This window comes from Phasianus colchicus, chromosome 28 (assembly GCF_987193195.1).
Source record: "Phasianus colchicus chromosome 28, bPhaCol1.hap1.1, whole genome shotgun sequence".
Lineage (NCBI taxonomy): Eukaryota > Metazoa > Chordata > Aves > Galliformes > Phasianidae > Phasianus > Phasianus colchicus.
The window spans coordinates 2,958,842-2,971,736 of NC_143463.1; the positions used below are offsets into that span (position 1 = coordinate 2,958,842).

The window sequence follows — 12,895 nt, forward strand, 5'->3', positions numbered from 1 at the left end:
TTTTTAATTTCGAGTTTTTATTTTCTTTTATTTTAGTTCTGTTCTTTCCAATCTCCTACAGACAGTCCCCAGCCGTGACCTCTTGGTGGTCCCACTCTCTACCTTGTACTTGCTGCTTGCGGCCGGAGGCAGGAGCCGAGGGGCGGCGGGGGGTCAGACAGAGTTGGCACCGTGTTCACTTTGGTCTCCCACGCTTGTCCCTTTTTAAACCCTCCTTGGACACAGCTGGGGACACACGCCGAGCCCCACGTGCAGTTTGTAGCTCAGGCAGATAGAATGTCACTGCTCCAGCCGTTCTGCTCTAGGATGGAGCAAAGCTGATCTCACTGTGCCGTGGAGTCCCTGTGTGCCTTCCAGGTGACTTCGTGCTGTGCTTGGTGGCAGATGGGACAGGAAGGAGAAGGAACGGGTCCAAGCGTTGCGAGGAGTCGTGGTGACGCCAGGCTGTGTCGTGGTGGTGCTGTGCATCCTTAGGGGACAGCACGTGGCCCTGTGCTGCTCCAGCATCACAACAGGCAGGCAGCTGCAGCCCACCTGCGGTGTGTCTGAGCCACCAGTGTCAGCTGGGAGCGGTGGCAGTGTCACTGCTGGGGAGGCTGGAGGTGGCCTCGTTACTTTTGGCCATCCCAGCTGCTGGAGAGGCAGTGGCTGTGCCAACCGAGCATCGTGACGGCGAGGAGAGGAGGACAGGACAGGGACAGGGCTGGCACCCGGGACCTCAGATAGAGGCGTTCCAGTGAGAATTTTTGCTCTGGGGGAGAAGGTCGTCTGTACAGCACAGTGGGGGTCACAGGGCTGCGGCGATGCCATGGGTACGGTGCTGCCAGCATGGTGCTGCTGTGGCAGGAGCTCTCCCAAGCTCCCATCCCTGCCTGGAAGAGAAAATTCCCCCTTCCAGGATGCTGGAGGGGGTTGGGCTCTGTGGGATGGATGAGCTGGGTTCAGTGCACTTGAAAGTGACACAGGGGTGCTTGGCCCCCCACCTCATTCTGCCCACACCTGTCAGAGGATTGGGGTCCAAACCCTTTGTTGGGATACAGATCTACAAAGAGGGGTTTGGGCATCATCTTGTGTGATAAACCCAATGTTTTGGGGCCGAGATGTGCCCAACATCCCCAAAATTTTACAGCAGTGATATCGCACACGGGGTGCAGCTGTTACCACTGCACCCACACCCCCCACCCCACGCTGGCAGCACCTCCCATAGCCTGCAGAGGGGACAAACAGCCCCCGCAGTCCGGACCCTTCCCAGCATCACCCTCAGCAATTGGCTTTGCAAAACGAGGGCCGCTTGGGCCGCTTCCAGTGGACAGCAGGAGCACTACCAGCACGGCAACATCTGCCCCCTCCCGGAGCAACCCCCTGACTAACCCTGTGGTGCTGTGAACCCAGCAGTACAGACGAGGCCTTATCACTGGAGGACAAAGATCTGAGGGACCGGGAGAGGAGAATGGCCAATAACGCCAGGGAGAGGGTGCGCGTGCGGGACATTAACGAGGCCTTTAAGGAGCTGGGACGCATGTGTCAGATGCACTTAAAAACGGACAAAGCACAGACCAAACTGATCATCCTCCAGCAAGCGGTGCAGGTCATTCTGGGCCTGGAGCAGCAAGTACGAGGTATGGAAACTGCCAGAGGTGCACCTTGGGGTCCCTCTCCCCATTCTATGCGTGTGCGCGCACCTCTGCTGCCGCTCTGCTTCACGTGCGCTCACCTTTCCAAAGCCACCGTCTAGGTTTGGCTTCTTGGAGCCTCTCCGTCCCTTTTCCCGTTGTGCTTTTGGGAATTCGGCACCTGGATCCCTTTGGAAAACTCAGCTTTCAGCTTCGCTTTGCTTCGCTCCGAACGCAGCGCTGGGCCGGGTGCGGGGTTTTGCTGGAGCGCAGCCCCTGCAGAGCTGCAGGAGTGGGCAGAGAGCAGCTCTGCTCCCACCTCGCATGTCCCGTTCTGTCCTGTGCCTCTGTCCTCACTCCTGGGATTCTGCTGCCCAGACTGAGCTCGTTCCCTTCCCTCCCCTGCTGTTTTTGGCACACAGAGCGCAATCTGAACCCCAAAGCAGCTTGCTTGAAGCGTCGGGAAGAGGAGAAAGTGTCCGGAGTGGTGGGAGACCCCCAGATGACACTTTCAGCTTCTCATCCTGGTCTTGGAGATGGTCACAACCCCGTTGGACACATGTAAAGGTACCATTCCCTGCCCTGCAATCCCAACCAGGTTCCATCCCGCTGCTGTGCGTGCGATGCTCCTCCTTGCCATCCTCCCTTAGTGGATGAGCTGCCTGCATTTATCACAAATGAGAAAAAAAAAAAGGCAAAACCCAACCAAACTGCAAGCTTACATCTCAGCTGCCCCTCAGCCACGCTGAGCCCTCGGGGTGGTTCATCCCACAGAGGTGACACTGCAGTGTGGGGACACCCGTTCCTGTTCTCATTGGTGCTTTTCTTGGTTTGATTTTTAGATCCTTTTGTTCGTCTGGACACAGAGATCCGTAGGATGCAAATCCTAGCTGTGATCTGCGACCTTCCCGAACCATAAACTTTAGTCCTGCTCATACTGACACACGTGGACGGATCCTGGCGTGACGTAAGGGGTGGAAAAAACACTTTGTCTGAAACGAAAACAAACAAACAAAAAAATTGCCTTAAGTATAAAGCGCGGAACAGTCAATACATATCACTCAGTTAGGAGGGGGTGGCGTGTTCTCTTGGCTTGTTCACAAGCAGCCAGCAGCAAAATTGTGCCTAAGCTTCATATTTCTCTCTCTCTCTCTCTCTTTTTTTTTTTTTTTTTTTAAACAAACAAACAAACAAAAAAAAAAGAAAAAAGAACATTAGTTATGAGATTTTTTTATGTAGAACAAATAGCGATGCCTTTTGGGTTTTGTTTTTTTGTGTTTTTTTTTTTTTATAGCTTCTTTTGCATATGTTTTGTAAGCGACGAAAAGGATTTTTGTTGTTGGTTTTTTCGTTTTGTTTTTTTGGTTTTTTTGGTTTTTTTTTTGTATAAAAATTGTCTTGTACCCCCACGCTTTTCTGCTGCTGTTTCTATAGTTAACGTTGCATCTTTAGGATCAACCAGAATATTAAAATTGTATTAAGAGAGACTGGATATAAAGAGAGGAATTCTCACATTCGGCTCTGAAAGCCACTAAAAGCGAATGTAGCCACAGCAAGGAGATGTTGGTCCTTGCCCGGCTTGTACCTTCCATTACAAAACAAACTCGTGCTGAATTCTCCATCTCTTTGCTTTGGCCACTTCTGATTTGGGAAAAGGAAGTCAACCAGCAGCGCTCAGCTCCTCCAAGGAGGAAAAATCCCCCAGCACAGGGCTGTGTTGGATCCCCTTCGCTCCTGTTGTTTTGCTGGCCCAGGAGCACTGTGATGGGAGGACAGGAGCACACACACACACACACAGGGTGTGGAAGGAAACAAAGGATGGCTGCGTTCCCAAGGTAAGCAGAGCTGCTGCAGATGGAAGCTGCCCACGCCTGCAAGTGGCCGCATGGAGCCCAGGGCGCTTCCAGGGGCAGCGCTGAACAAAGATGACCGAACAAAGCTGGAGGCACTTGGAAGATGCAATGGCAGATGGAGCAGCAGCAGCATTGAGGACGCAGTGCCTGGTGATATGGGAGCGGATGGACACACAGACACGGGCAGCTCAGCCCCCTGCCATGGCTGCAGTGTGATCCCATCCCCGCTCCGAAATCGCGACCGTCGGAAAGCGGCAGCGCTGCAGGAAGAGGGGCAGCTCTGCATCCCACTGCTGCAGCTCCTGGAGGTCATGCTCTGCCCATCCTGCCATGGGGACGTGGGGCAGCCAATGTCATCTGCATACACAGGAAAGGAGGGCAGCAGTGGGCACCCACCCCACACGACGCTCCGGCAGCCAAGCTGTGCTGCGCTCCATTCGCTCTGAGCCGCACCGGGTCACCACAGATGTGCCCAGCATGAGGAAACCCCAAAACACAAAGGCTGCAGGAGGTGCTGAGCCCCTTCTGAAGTTGGCAATGGAAGATCATCCACCGGGAGTCTGGGTTTTTGTTGTTGTTGTTGTTGTTTCTTCCCTTTCCTTTGCCAAAATCACTTCCAAAATGTTTTCTTCTTTCCAGCTCGGTGGGCTGATGGTGTCAGTGCCCCAAGATGATGCCATACCCCATTCCAGCAGCATCTGCACTGCTCTGGAAGTGGGGTCAGCTGCCTCCATGGGGCAGGACAGGCCATGTGGACAGCAAGCAGGGTCTGTCTCTGTCCTTTGTTTTTGGGCCCTGTGCTCCTGGGAGAGCTGTATTGCTTCAGTACAGGGAAAGGGAAGGGCTAGCAAGCAGCACTGGGTCCTGTGGCATTTCCTTGGTGTAACCTTGTGCTTTGTAGCTCTGCTTTGTGCTCTGGCAAAGGTTGCTGGAAGCAGTCGGGATGTTGCTCATCTCCCCATGGCAATAGCTCAGAATGGGGCTGGGTGCTGGAGCAGGATGGGACCATCTCTCCCTGCTGGGAGTCTGCAAGGTGGTAGGAAGCCATGCTGGATGCTTCTGGCTTTCCCTGCTCCCAGCATCACCTGTGAGTGAGACCTGGGTCTGTGGAGTGAGACCTGAGAGCAGGGCAGCCTCCTGCACCACCCCATGAGCTCGCTGGCTTACAGCACTCCTGCTCTGGGTTCTGCCTGTGGGACAGCCCTGCAGCAGAGCAGGGCTCTTCCCCCCACCCAGAGCACCCTGCAAAGTCCCAGCCCTGCGAGCCCAAAACCATGCAGAAAGCTTTAGAAGTGCTTCCCTGACATGTTGATTTAGCAACAAGAATTTGAGGTGGTGGTCGTGTACAGATGGATTTAAAGAAAATCTCCTCTTTTAAAAGAAAAAAAAAAAAAATCTGATAAAAATCCATAAGCTGTCAGCAAAATTGAAAATTTCTTGTTAGCAAAACTAGCCAACTTCTTGGCAGGGCACAGACAAAGGCCCTTGAGCACAAACCGCACTGTGCCAGAGCTTAGGGAAGTTTTGGTGCCTCTGTTCTGCACAGGGCAGCACAGTGGGGACGTGACATTGCTGTGTCTCACTCTGCAGTGCTGAGCTGCAGGGCAAGAGCTGGGTCACAGCCTGTGCACCTCGGGGCTGGGAGCAGCAGATGCTCTGCTGGAGCTGGGGCAGTGCAGGATTGTGCTTTGCCATCCCCATCGCTCTGGGGATGGGATCTGTCTGCTTGGCATTGAGAATTTTTTGTCCTCTCTGGATGAGAAATGCAGAATTGTGATGTGGGACCTTCCCAGCTGTGATTTGGGCGAGCAGCCGGCGCGGTGAGACGGTTTCTTTGAGGTTATGCTTGAGCAGGAAGGGCAGAAGCAGGCTGGGATTTCCCCAGGAGTCTGCAATTTCAGGTTCAGTGCAGAAGCCTCTCTCAAAGGTGCTTTGTGTCTGAGGCACACCGAAGCCAGCAGAGCCCTCAACCCCCTCAACTGAGGCCTTTGAGAACCAGGAGGCTTCTGAATGCCCATTCCCGTTCCCTCTGTCCCTGAGTTTTGCCTTTATGGAGTGATGCCTCAGTGGAGCCTGCAGCCCTGCTGTGTGCTGTGCCAGCCCCTGGCCTGGGGCTTTAGAATAGAGCTGGGGATGGGGAGGAGAAGCAGTGTTGGGCTGGGACAAGCAGAGAGCCCCACACACAGCATGGCCAACCCACAGCAAGCCACGGCCGCTGGATTCCCCCATTCCTGCTTAACACCAGCACTAGCAAGACCTGGTTGCTGTACCGCAGGCTTGCACGAGGTCTTTGCCCTGTTAAATCCTATGCAACCCCCTCTCCTCTCCCTCAGGGCTCTGCAGGTCCCAGCCCAGCCCCTTCTCTCTGCTCTGTGCCCGCTGAGCCCCAGTGCTCTCAGGGTTCAGCTTCATTTCCAGCAGCTCCAAAAGCATTTCCAGATCTGTGCCCTGAGACCGCGGGTCGGATGAGCGGCGAGAAGCAGGAGCAGCTCCCAGCACTGACCTGGGGGGAAGCCAGGCCTGTCCTGGGGCTCTTCATGCACGCTTCCCCCTCCTGTGCCTTCAGCACGGTGCTCCGCCAGCATCCTCCATCCTGCAGGGAATGGAGCTCTTTGGGCTGCTCTGCTGGCACCAGGTTTGGCTGCTCTTCCTTGGGCAGGAGCAGGGGCTCCACGCCAGTATTTCTGTCCCTGGGTCCTGTGCCACCCGCCCTGCTCCAGCTCAGCACCCATTGCAGCAGAAGGAGGGCAGAGAAAACCCCTCTCACCCCTTACACACACAGCTGCAGTGGGGAAGAAAGGGGTTATGCCCCAAGCCAGGGTGCGCTGAGGCTGCAGCAGAGCATCCCCGCAGCCGTGCTCCCTCCCCATGGCCCCAAATCACCCAAAAGCCACCAGCGTCCAAGCAAACAGCAGCACAGGGACGTGGGGAGGGCCACCAGGTGCTCCCCACCAGCAGCTTTTGGTTGTGGGGTGAGAGGGGCACCAAGTTGGGGGTGGGAGTGATTCGTTTTCCAAGGAGCTGGTTGGCAAAACGAAGCATCCCATGGTTGCTCTTTCTATATATTTTTGTAGGACAGGGCGGGATGGGAGAGCAGATGGGAGATGCCTGCAGAAGTTATTTTTAACCCCATATAAAGTTTTAGGTTGGTTTTGGGGTGGTTTTTTTGGCCTTTAAATAAGAAAAAAATAATAATAATAATAATAAAATGGTCCTTGCTTTTGATGTCTATGCTGCCTACCTGTAAATCCAGATGTACTTAAGTGGCTGAAATCCTTGTTCTTAAATCAGATACACATTATAGTTTTGAACTATATATATAGTAAATATATATATATATATGCCTAACCCAGCAAAAATAAAAAAATAAGAAAATAAAGTATTTGGGGGTGGGGAAATGCATTGTTCTTTGAAATGAATCACAATTGGGGGATGAAATTGTGTTTCTGAGTGCCTCGAGATAAGAATTGTTTTCATTTTTTTAAATAATTTTATACAAGTGTCAAAACAGCTGGCTGGATTATTTGGAATTTTTAAATAATCCTAACTTTTTTAAAGTAGATTTTGAGAACTGTCCTGTATATAACAGTAATGTAGCAATAAATGTGACATTTTATAACAATATTCCTTTTTTTTTTTCCCCCCCCCATGTCTGTCTTTCAGATGTTGTATACCTATGAATGAAAAGTTGTAATAAAGGTTTTACCTTGTGCTAAAAGAAATACAAAAAGAGAAAGACGAGGCGACCCAGCAGGATTCAGCCACTGTCTGCCCTCTGTTCTGTGTTCTGGGCAAAGGCTCAGCCCAAACCCATCACCACAAGTCCTGGTATTGCCCCAAATCCACCCTTGTGCTTGCAGGGGGGTTTTTAGCCCTCTGCTGTTCCCTTGTTTGTCACCTCTGGGCAAACAGAGCCATTTCATTCAGTGTCTCCACGTCCCAGCACTGCTTCACCCCATCCCCTTTGCCTCCATGTCCCCTCCCAGGGGCCGATCCAGTTTCCTTCCCCTTGCACAGCACCTGCAATGCTGGTGCTTTTCCTCCTTCCCTGCCTCAGTGCAGAGCCAAAGTGCTGCCAGGCACCAAATACCCATTGGTTATTGAGAAGTTTGAGATGTGAGATGCCAGGCGAGGGGGTGAAGAGTATTTGGGGGTGCAGCTGCCCAGCCCTAGCAGGACAGGTGGGAAAGGTGAGGACTGAGAAACCCAGGTTGTACCAGATGATGAAACAGGAATGAGAAAAGCGTGTCTGGGAGCAAGACTGCAGGTGGGAAGACAGACTCAGAGATGCACCAGGCTGAACACAAAGCTGGGAGTGTAGCGAGGGCAGGAGGTGCTGCAGAGCAGCTGGGAGCAAATGGTTTGCCCCACACTTCACTGTGGTGTCCCTAAGGCAGCTCTGGGTAACCAGGCTTGCTGCCCCTCTTCTGCTTCAGACCCTACAACGATATCTGTGCCACAGCCAGATGAGGTGACCCTCAGTTGGGCAGCACCTTACCTTCAGGAGTGAGCGTTTGGGGTGCAGCTCTGCATGGTGCTGTCTCTGCTGTGCTGTGAGCAACGTACAGCCAACAGCAATAACTGCGTCCAAGTGTGGAGCCCCCAGTACAAGAAAGACAGGGAGCTGTTGGAGAGGGTCCAGAGGAGGGCCACAAAGATGAGCAGGGGACTGGAGCACCGCCCCTATGAGGACAGGCTGAGGGAGCTGGGCTTGTTCAGCCTGGAGAAAAGAAGGCTGCGGGGTGAATCACTGCAGCCTTCAGTACCTAAAGGGAGCCTACAAGCAGGAGGGGAATCAACTGTTTGAAAGGGTTGATAACTGCAGGATGAGGGGAAATGGTTTGAAGTTGAGGGAGGGAAGATTGAGGTTGGATTGAGGGGAAGTTCTTTGCTATGAGAGTGGTGAGGTGCTGGAACAGCTGCCCAGAGAGGCTATGGATGCCCCGTCCATCCCTGGAGGTGTTCAAGGCCAGATTAGATGGGGCCCTGGGCAGCCTGGTCTAGCATTAAATGTGGAGGTTGGTGGCCCTGCATGTGGCAGGGGGTTGGAGATTCATGATCCTTGAGGTCCCTTCCAACCCTGGCCATTCTATGATTCTATGATAATAAGGAATTTCTGCAGAGAGACAGCAGGTTGGTGCTGCAGAGTGGTGTCCAGAGCAGACAGCAAATCCCTCTATGCAGCACTTGAACTTCAGATGACAGCAAATTATATTGGAAGAATGATAATACTGCTGTTTTGTTTTAATCAGGAAACCAGTAGCATTACTGTATCTCTTGCTGTCTGCTTGGACTGTGGTAAAGCAGTAGGAAACGCTCCTAAAATTGTCTTGAAAACCACAGTGTGTATCTGAAGATACACACTGAGATGTTTTTCTTGAGTTTGGAGTTATTTTACCTTGGCTTTTTTTTTTTTTTTTTCATCATGTAGGAAACTTTCATTGCAAAGTGAGAGCTGAGGCTGCCTTGCATTTGCATGACTCCAAGACACTGAGCTCAAACAACATTAAAAAAGAATAACCTGCATAGATTCTGCTCACCAGGCTCTCTCCCTCCATCACCACGGTGGTGGTGGCAAAAGCAGCAGCTTCCTGCAGGAATGTGTGCCCCACAGCTCTGCCTGACTTCCTCCTGCACCAGCTGGTGCGTGGGCACTGGGGAAACAGCGGGCAGAAACGAACCCAAAAGTCAGCATGGTTCGGTAACCTGCGTCACCCTGCTGGAGAAAAAGTCAAACTGTCAGTGTGAAACGTGGTGGTGAAGTCAATCATGCAAAGTGCTGATGAAATAATTCTGGTGAGAGAAAAAAAAAAAAAGAAAAGAAAGAAAAAAAACAGGCTGGGTTTTTTGTTTTTTGGTTTTTTTTTTGTATGAGATTCAGATAGAATCATAGAATGGTTTGAGTTGGAAGGGACCTCTTAAGGCCATCTGGTCCCATTCCCTGCACTGAGCAGGGACACCCACAGCTCCATCAGTGCTCAGAGCCCCATTCCCTGCCCTTGGGTGTCTGAAGGACGGGACATCACAGAATCACAGACATCCACCACCTCTCTGGGCAACCTGTGCCAGTGCTTCACTGCCCTTATCATTAAAAACTTTTTCCTTATATTCACTCTAAATCTCCCCTTTTTTCGTCAGAGCCCTTTTCCCCTTGTCCTATCACACAGACCCTGGTAAAGACCATCCTCTTGTTTCTTACAGCCCCTTTAGGTACTGAGAGGCCACTCTCAGCTCTCCCTGGAGCCTTCTCTTTGGAAGGCTGCACAGCTCCAGCTCTCAGCACGTCCTCACAGGGAGCTGTTCCATCCCTCACATCATTTTTACAAGGGCGGATAGTGATAGGACAAGGGGAAATGGTTTTAAACTAAGAGAGGGAAAGTTTAGGTTAGATATTAGGAGGAAGTTTTTCACGCAGAGGGTGGTGAGGCACTGGAACAGGTTGCCCAAGGAGGCTGTGGATGCCCCATCCCTGCAGGCATTCAAGGCCAGGCTGGATGTGGCTCTGGGCAGCCTGGTCTGCTGGTTGGTGACCCTGCACATAGCAGGGGGTTGGAACTGGATGAGCACTGTGGTCCTTTTCAACCCAGGCCATTCCATGATTCTATGAGTTTTGTGGTTCTCTCTGGTTGCACTCCAACAGGTCCATGCCTCTCCTGTACTGAGGACTCCACATCTAGACACAGGTCCCACGGGTCACCTCCCTCCTCCAGCATGGGGACAGGACCAACATCCCACACCTCCACCCTCGTGCAGGGATAGGGCCAGCCCTCAGGGCCTGTGCTCCCCCTCCATCACCAGAACAACCACACTCGCTCAGCTCTCACTGTGCAACCTGCGCACAGCCCCACAGCCTCCCTCCTCACTGCAGCACAGCCACAGAGCCCCTGCTGTGCTGTGAGGGCAAGCCTGGCCCCTCAAGCTCATCTCTCAGCTCCACAACGAGGTCAGGGCCTAACCTACAACCCCGCAGCGCTGTGAGGGCAGCCCCAACCCTTCACATCCCCCTTTTACAGGCCGCAGGCCTACTCGGGATGAAGGAGGTAGGCCCGTTGCCATGACAACACGGCTGCGCTCAGGCAGCGCCGCGGGCGGCCCCGGGGTCCTTCGACTCTCGGCGTCGCGTTGGCGCATGCGCAGTGGGGGTGACTTTGAGGCTGCGCGATGCTGGGCAAGTTGGTGGGGCCGCGTTACGTTCAGCTCCTGCAGAACTGGTGAGCGGTGGGATGGGTGCAGGCTGAGCCTTGGGCTGAGGGCAGGGGATGGGGTGTGTGGGGGGAGGGGGCTTCGGGTGGTTCTTTCCCCCCCCTGAAGGGAGCGCAGCTGCTCCACAGCTCTGTGTGTCCTTATGGGAGGGCCACCAGCTGGGCTTTAAGGGTCTTTTTAAGTGTCTCTTTTAAATAAAAGCATTTCAGCCCTTTGCTGTGCAACATTTTGGCTGTTCTGGACGCTGGCCACTGCGTACGTGGAGTTTCTTCAAGGTTTCTGCTAAGATAGTTCTTGTCTGTGATGAATTTCCCAGATCACAGAATGGCCAGGGTTGGAAGGGACCTCAAGGATCACGAATCTCCAACCCCCTGCCACACGCAGGGCCACCAAACTCCACATTTCATACCAGCCCAGGCTGCCCAAAGCTCCATCCAGCCTGGCCTTCAACACCTCCAGGGATGGACGGGGCATCCACAGCCTCTCTGGGCAGCTGTTCCAGCACCTCAGCACTCTCACAGCAAACAACTTCCCCCTGACATCCAACCTAAATCCTCCCTCCTTCAACTTTTGTCAAACCTTTCCCAGGGGAGAATTAAAGCTGTTCACCTTTTCTGTCTCTTCTTTAGGACTCCCACCCTCGTTACCTGGGGTGGTGTAGCTGGCACCGGTTTGATATGGATCACAGACTGGAAACTCATCCTTCAGTACGTCCCCTACATCGGTGGGAAGTATAAAACTGAAGACTGAGCTTCCCTCTGACAGTCAGGTTGGTTTATGCAGCTGTGAGCTGGATTTGTAGAGCTGCTTGGATGTGATCACAGAATGGCCTGGGTTGAAAAGGACCACAATGATCATCCAGTTTCAACCCCCCTGCTTTGTGCAGTGTCACCAACCACCAGCCCAGGCTGCCCAGAGCCACATCCAGCCTGGCCTTGAATGCCTCCAGGGATGGTTGATGTGTTGTCCTGTTCCTCCAGGTCCAAAACAGTATTCCTTATTTTGATGATTCAGTGGTTTGTTTTTTTTCTCTGTTGTTGGTTTTTAACAGGCAGCGCTTCACAGGGTTTCAAAGGATGAAATATAACCAAGAATATCATTTTCAATTGGTTATTTTGTTAGCAGTGTATTTTCCACAGTGTGCTTTGGTTCTTGAGAAGTGAAGTTGAGCCCTCTGGGGTAAATTAGGACTTCAAGCAGATCCATTTACTTCTAATCTTAGCTACGCTTGCTTGAAGGTCAAGACTTTGTTGTTAGACCTATTCAGATGCCTTTCTCTTCAGTGTAGTCATCAAAAGTAAGCTAAGCTTTCAGTGCTAGCTACAGAGTACTAAAAATAATTGAAAAATAGGCTTTCTCAGTGTTCTCCTCATTCCTTTTAAAAGTGCTGTTCTGAGTCTTATAAGACTGAGCATCCATAGAGCTAAAGCAGCAATTAGTACCATCTGCTGAGCCTCTAAATGCACACACAGATGGTAAGCAGGCTTAGAACTACTTTATTCTATATTCCATTCTATGATTCTATGCTATTCCTTGCTGCAGATACAAAATTTATGATTTTTTTTGCTTTATTTTAAAGACACTGAGAGGAAAAGGCTGAGGAAAAGCCCTCAGATCATGCAGGAGCAATTAAGCCACACAGTAAGGGTTTTCTTTGCTTAAAAATTACCTGAGCCAGCAGTGGGAGCATGGATGCATTCCTGAGAGCACAGCTTATGTTCTCTGTTTTCAAGTATTGCTTTCTCCAGATACTTATGCACAGCATTTTGCTGTAGAGAAGAGGGATGTTTCTGTGGTGGCCTCTGGTTCTTTTGAAAGAGACATAAAAGCCTCCATTCTGATGTTGGCTTTTGTAGCAGAAATTTGTTTCTGGGTTTTATTAGAGGTTTGTTGACATCTGTCTGTAGTGTTGGCTGCTATACTTTGTAGGAAGTGCCTCTTAACGACTGCTTTGTGTTTATTGTAGGAAATGTATTGCTGGATTGAGTGTTTTGGAGCCTTCTGCTGAGAACCCTGCTTTGAGATGAACTTGAAATGCTCAGTACGGATTCTACAAGAGGCTGTGGTGTCCCTAACTCTGCCACAAACACTTGTGAACACTTGGTTGTGAACGTTCTGCTTCACACACAGCCTGCCTCGTGCTCTCCTGATCCCTTCCACAGTTGATCTTGGCCTAATGCAAGTAATTTATGAAGCTGATGTACAAAATAAACCAAGTGAACAATA

At 51.7% G+C, this 12,895-nt stretch overlaps 2 protein-coding genes across 16 annotated transcripts in view; both read left to right on the forward strand.

Annotated features, from left to right (window-relative positions):
* TCF3 (transcription factor 3) overlaps positions 1 to 7,212 on the forward strand; it is a 60,468-nt gene extending 53,256 nt beyond the window's left edge. For 8 of the 15 annotated variants that reach the window (XM_090126166.1, XM_090126167.1, XM_090126168.1 and 5 more), the window contains 3 exons: positions 1,393 to 1,619; positions 2,036 to 2,180; positions 2,456 to 7,212. In XM_090126166.1, coding sequence (XP_089982292.1) covers positions 1,393 to 1,619; positions 2,036 to 2,178 — 370 coding nt within the window. In that variant the 3' untranslated portion in view covers positions 2,179 to 2,180; positions 2,456 to 7,212. The other 7 variants (XM_031604276.2, XM_031604277.2, XM_031604279.2 and 4 more) reach the window with 5 other exon arrangements.
* A 3,319-nt stretch (positions 7,213 to 10,531) lies between these two features.
* UQCR11 (ubiquinol-cytochrome c reductase, complex III subunit XI) lies at positions 10,532 to 12,895 on the forward strand. The gene is made up of 3 exons (XM_031604288.2): positions 10,532 to 10,677; positions 11,299 to 11,438; positions 12,636 to 12,895. Exons 1-2 carry the CDS (start codon positions 10,628 to 10,630, stop codon positions 11,417 to 11,419), a joined length of 171 nt encoding a protein of 56 aa, XP_031460148.2. The 5' UTR covers positions 10,532 to 10,627; the 3' UTR covers positions 11,420 to 11,438; positions 12,636 to 12,895.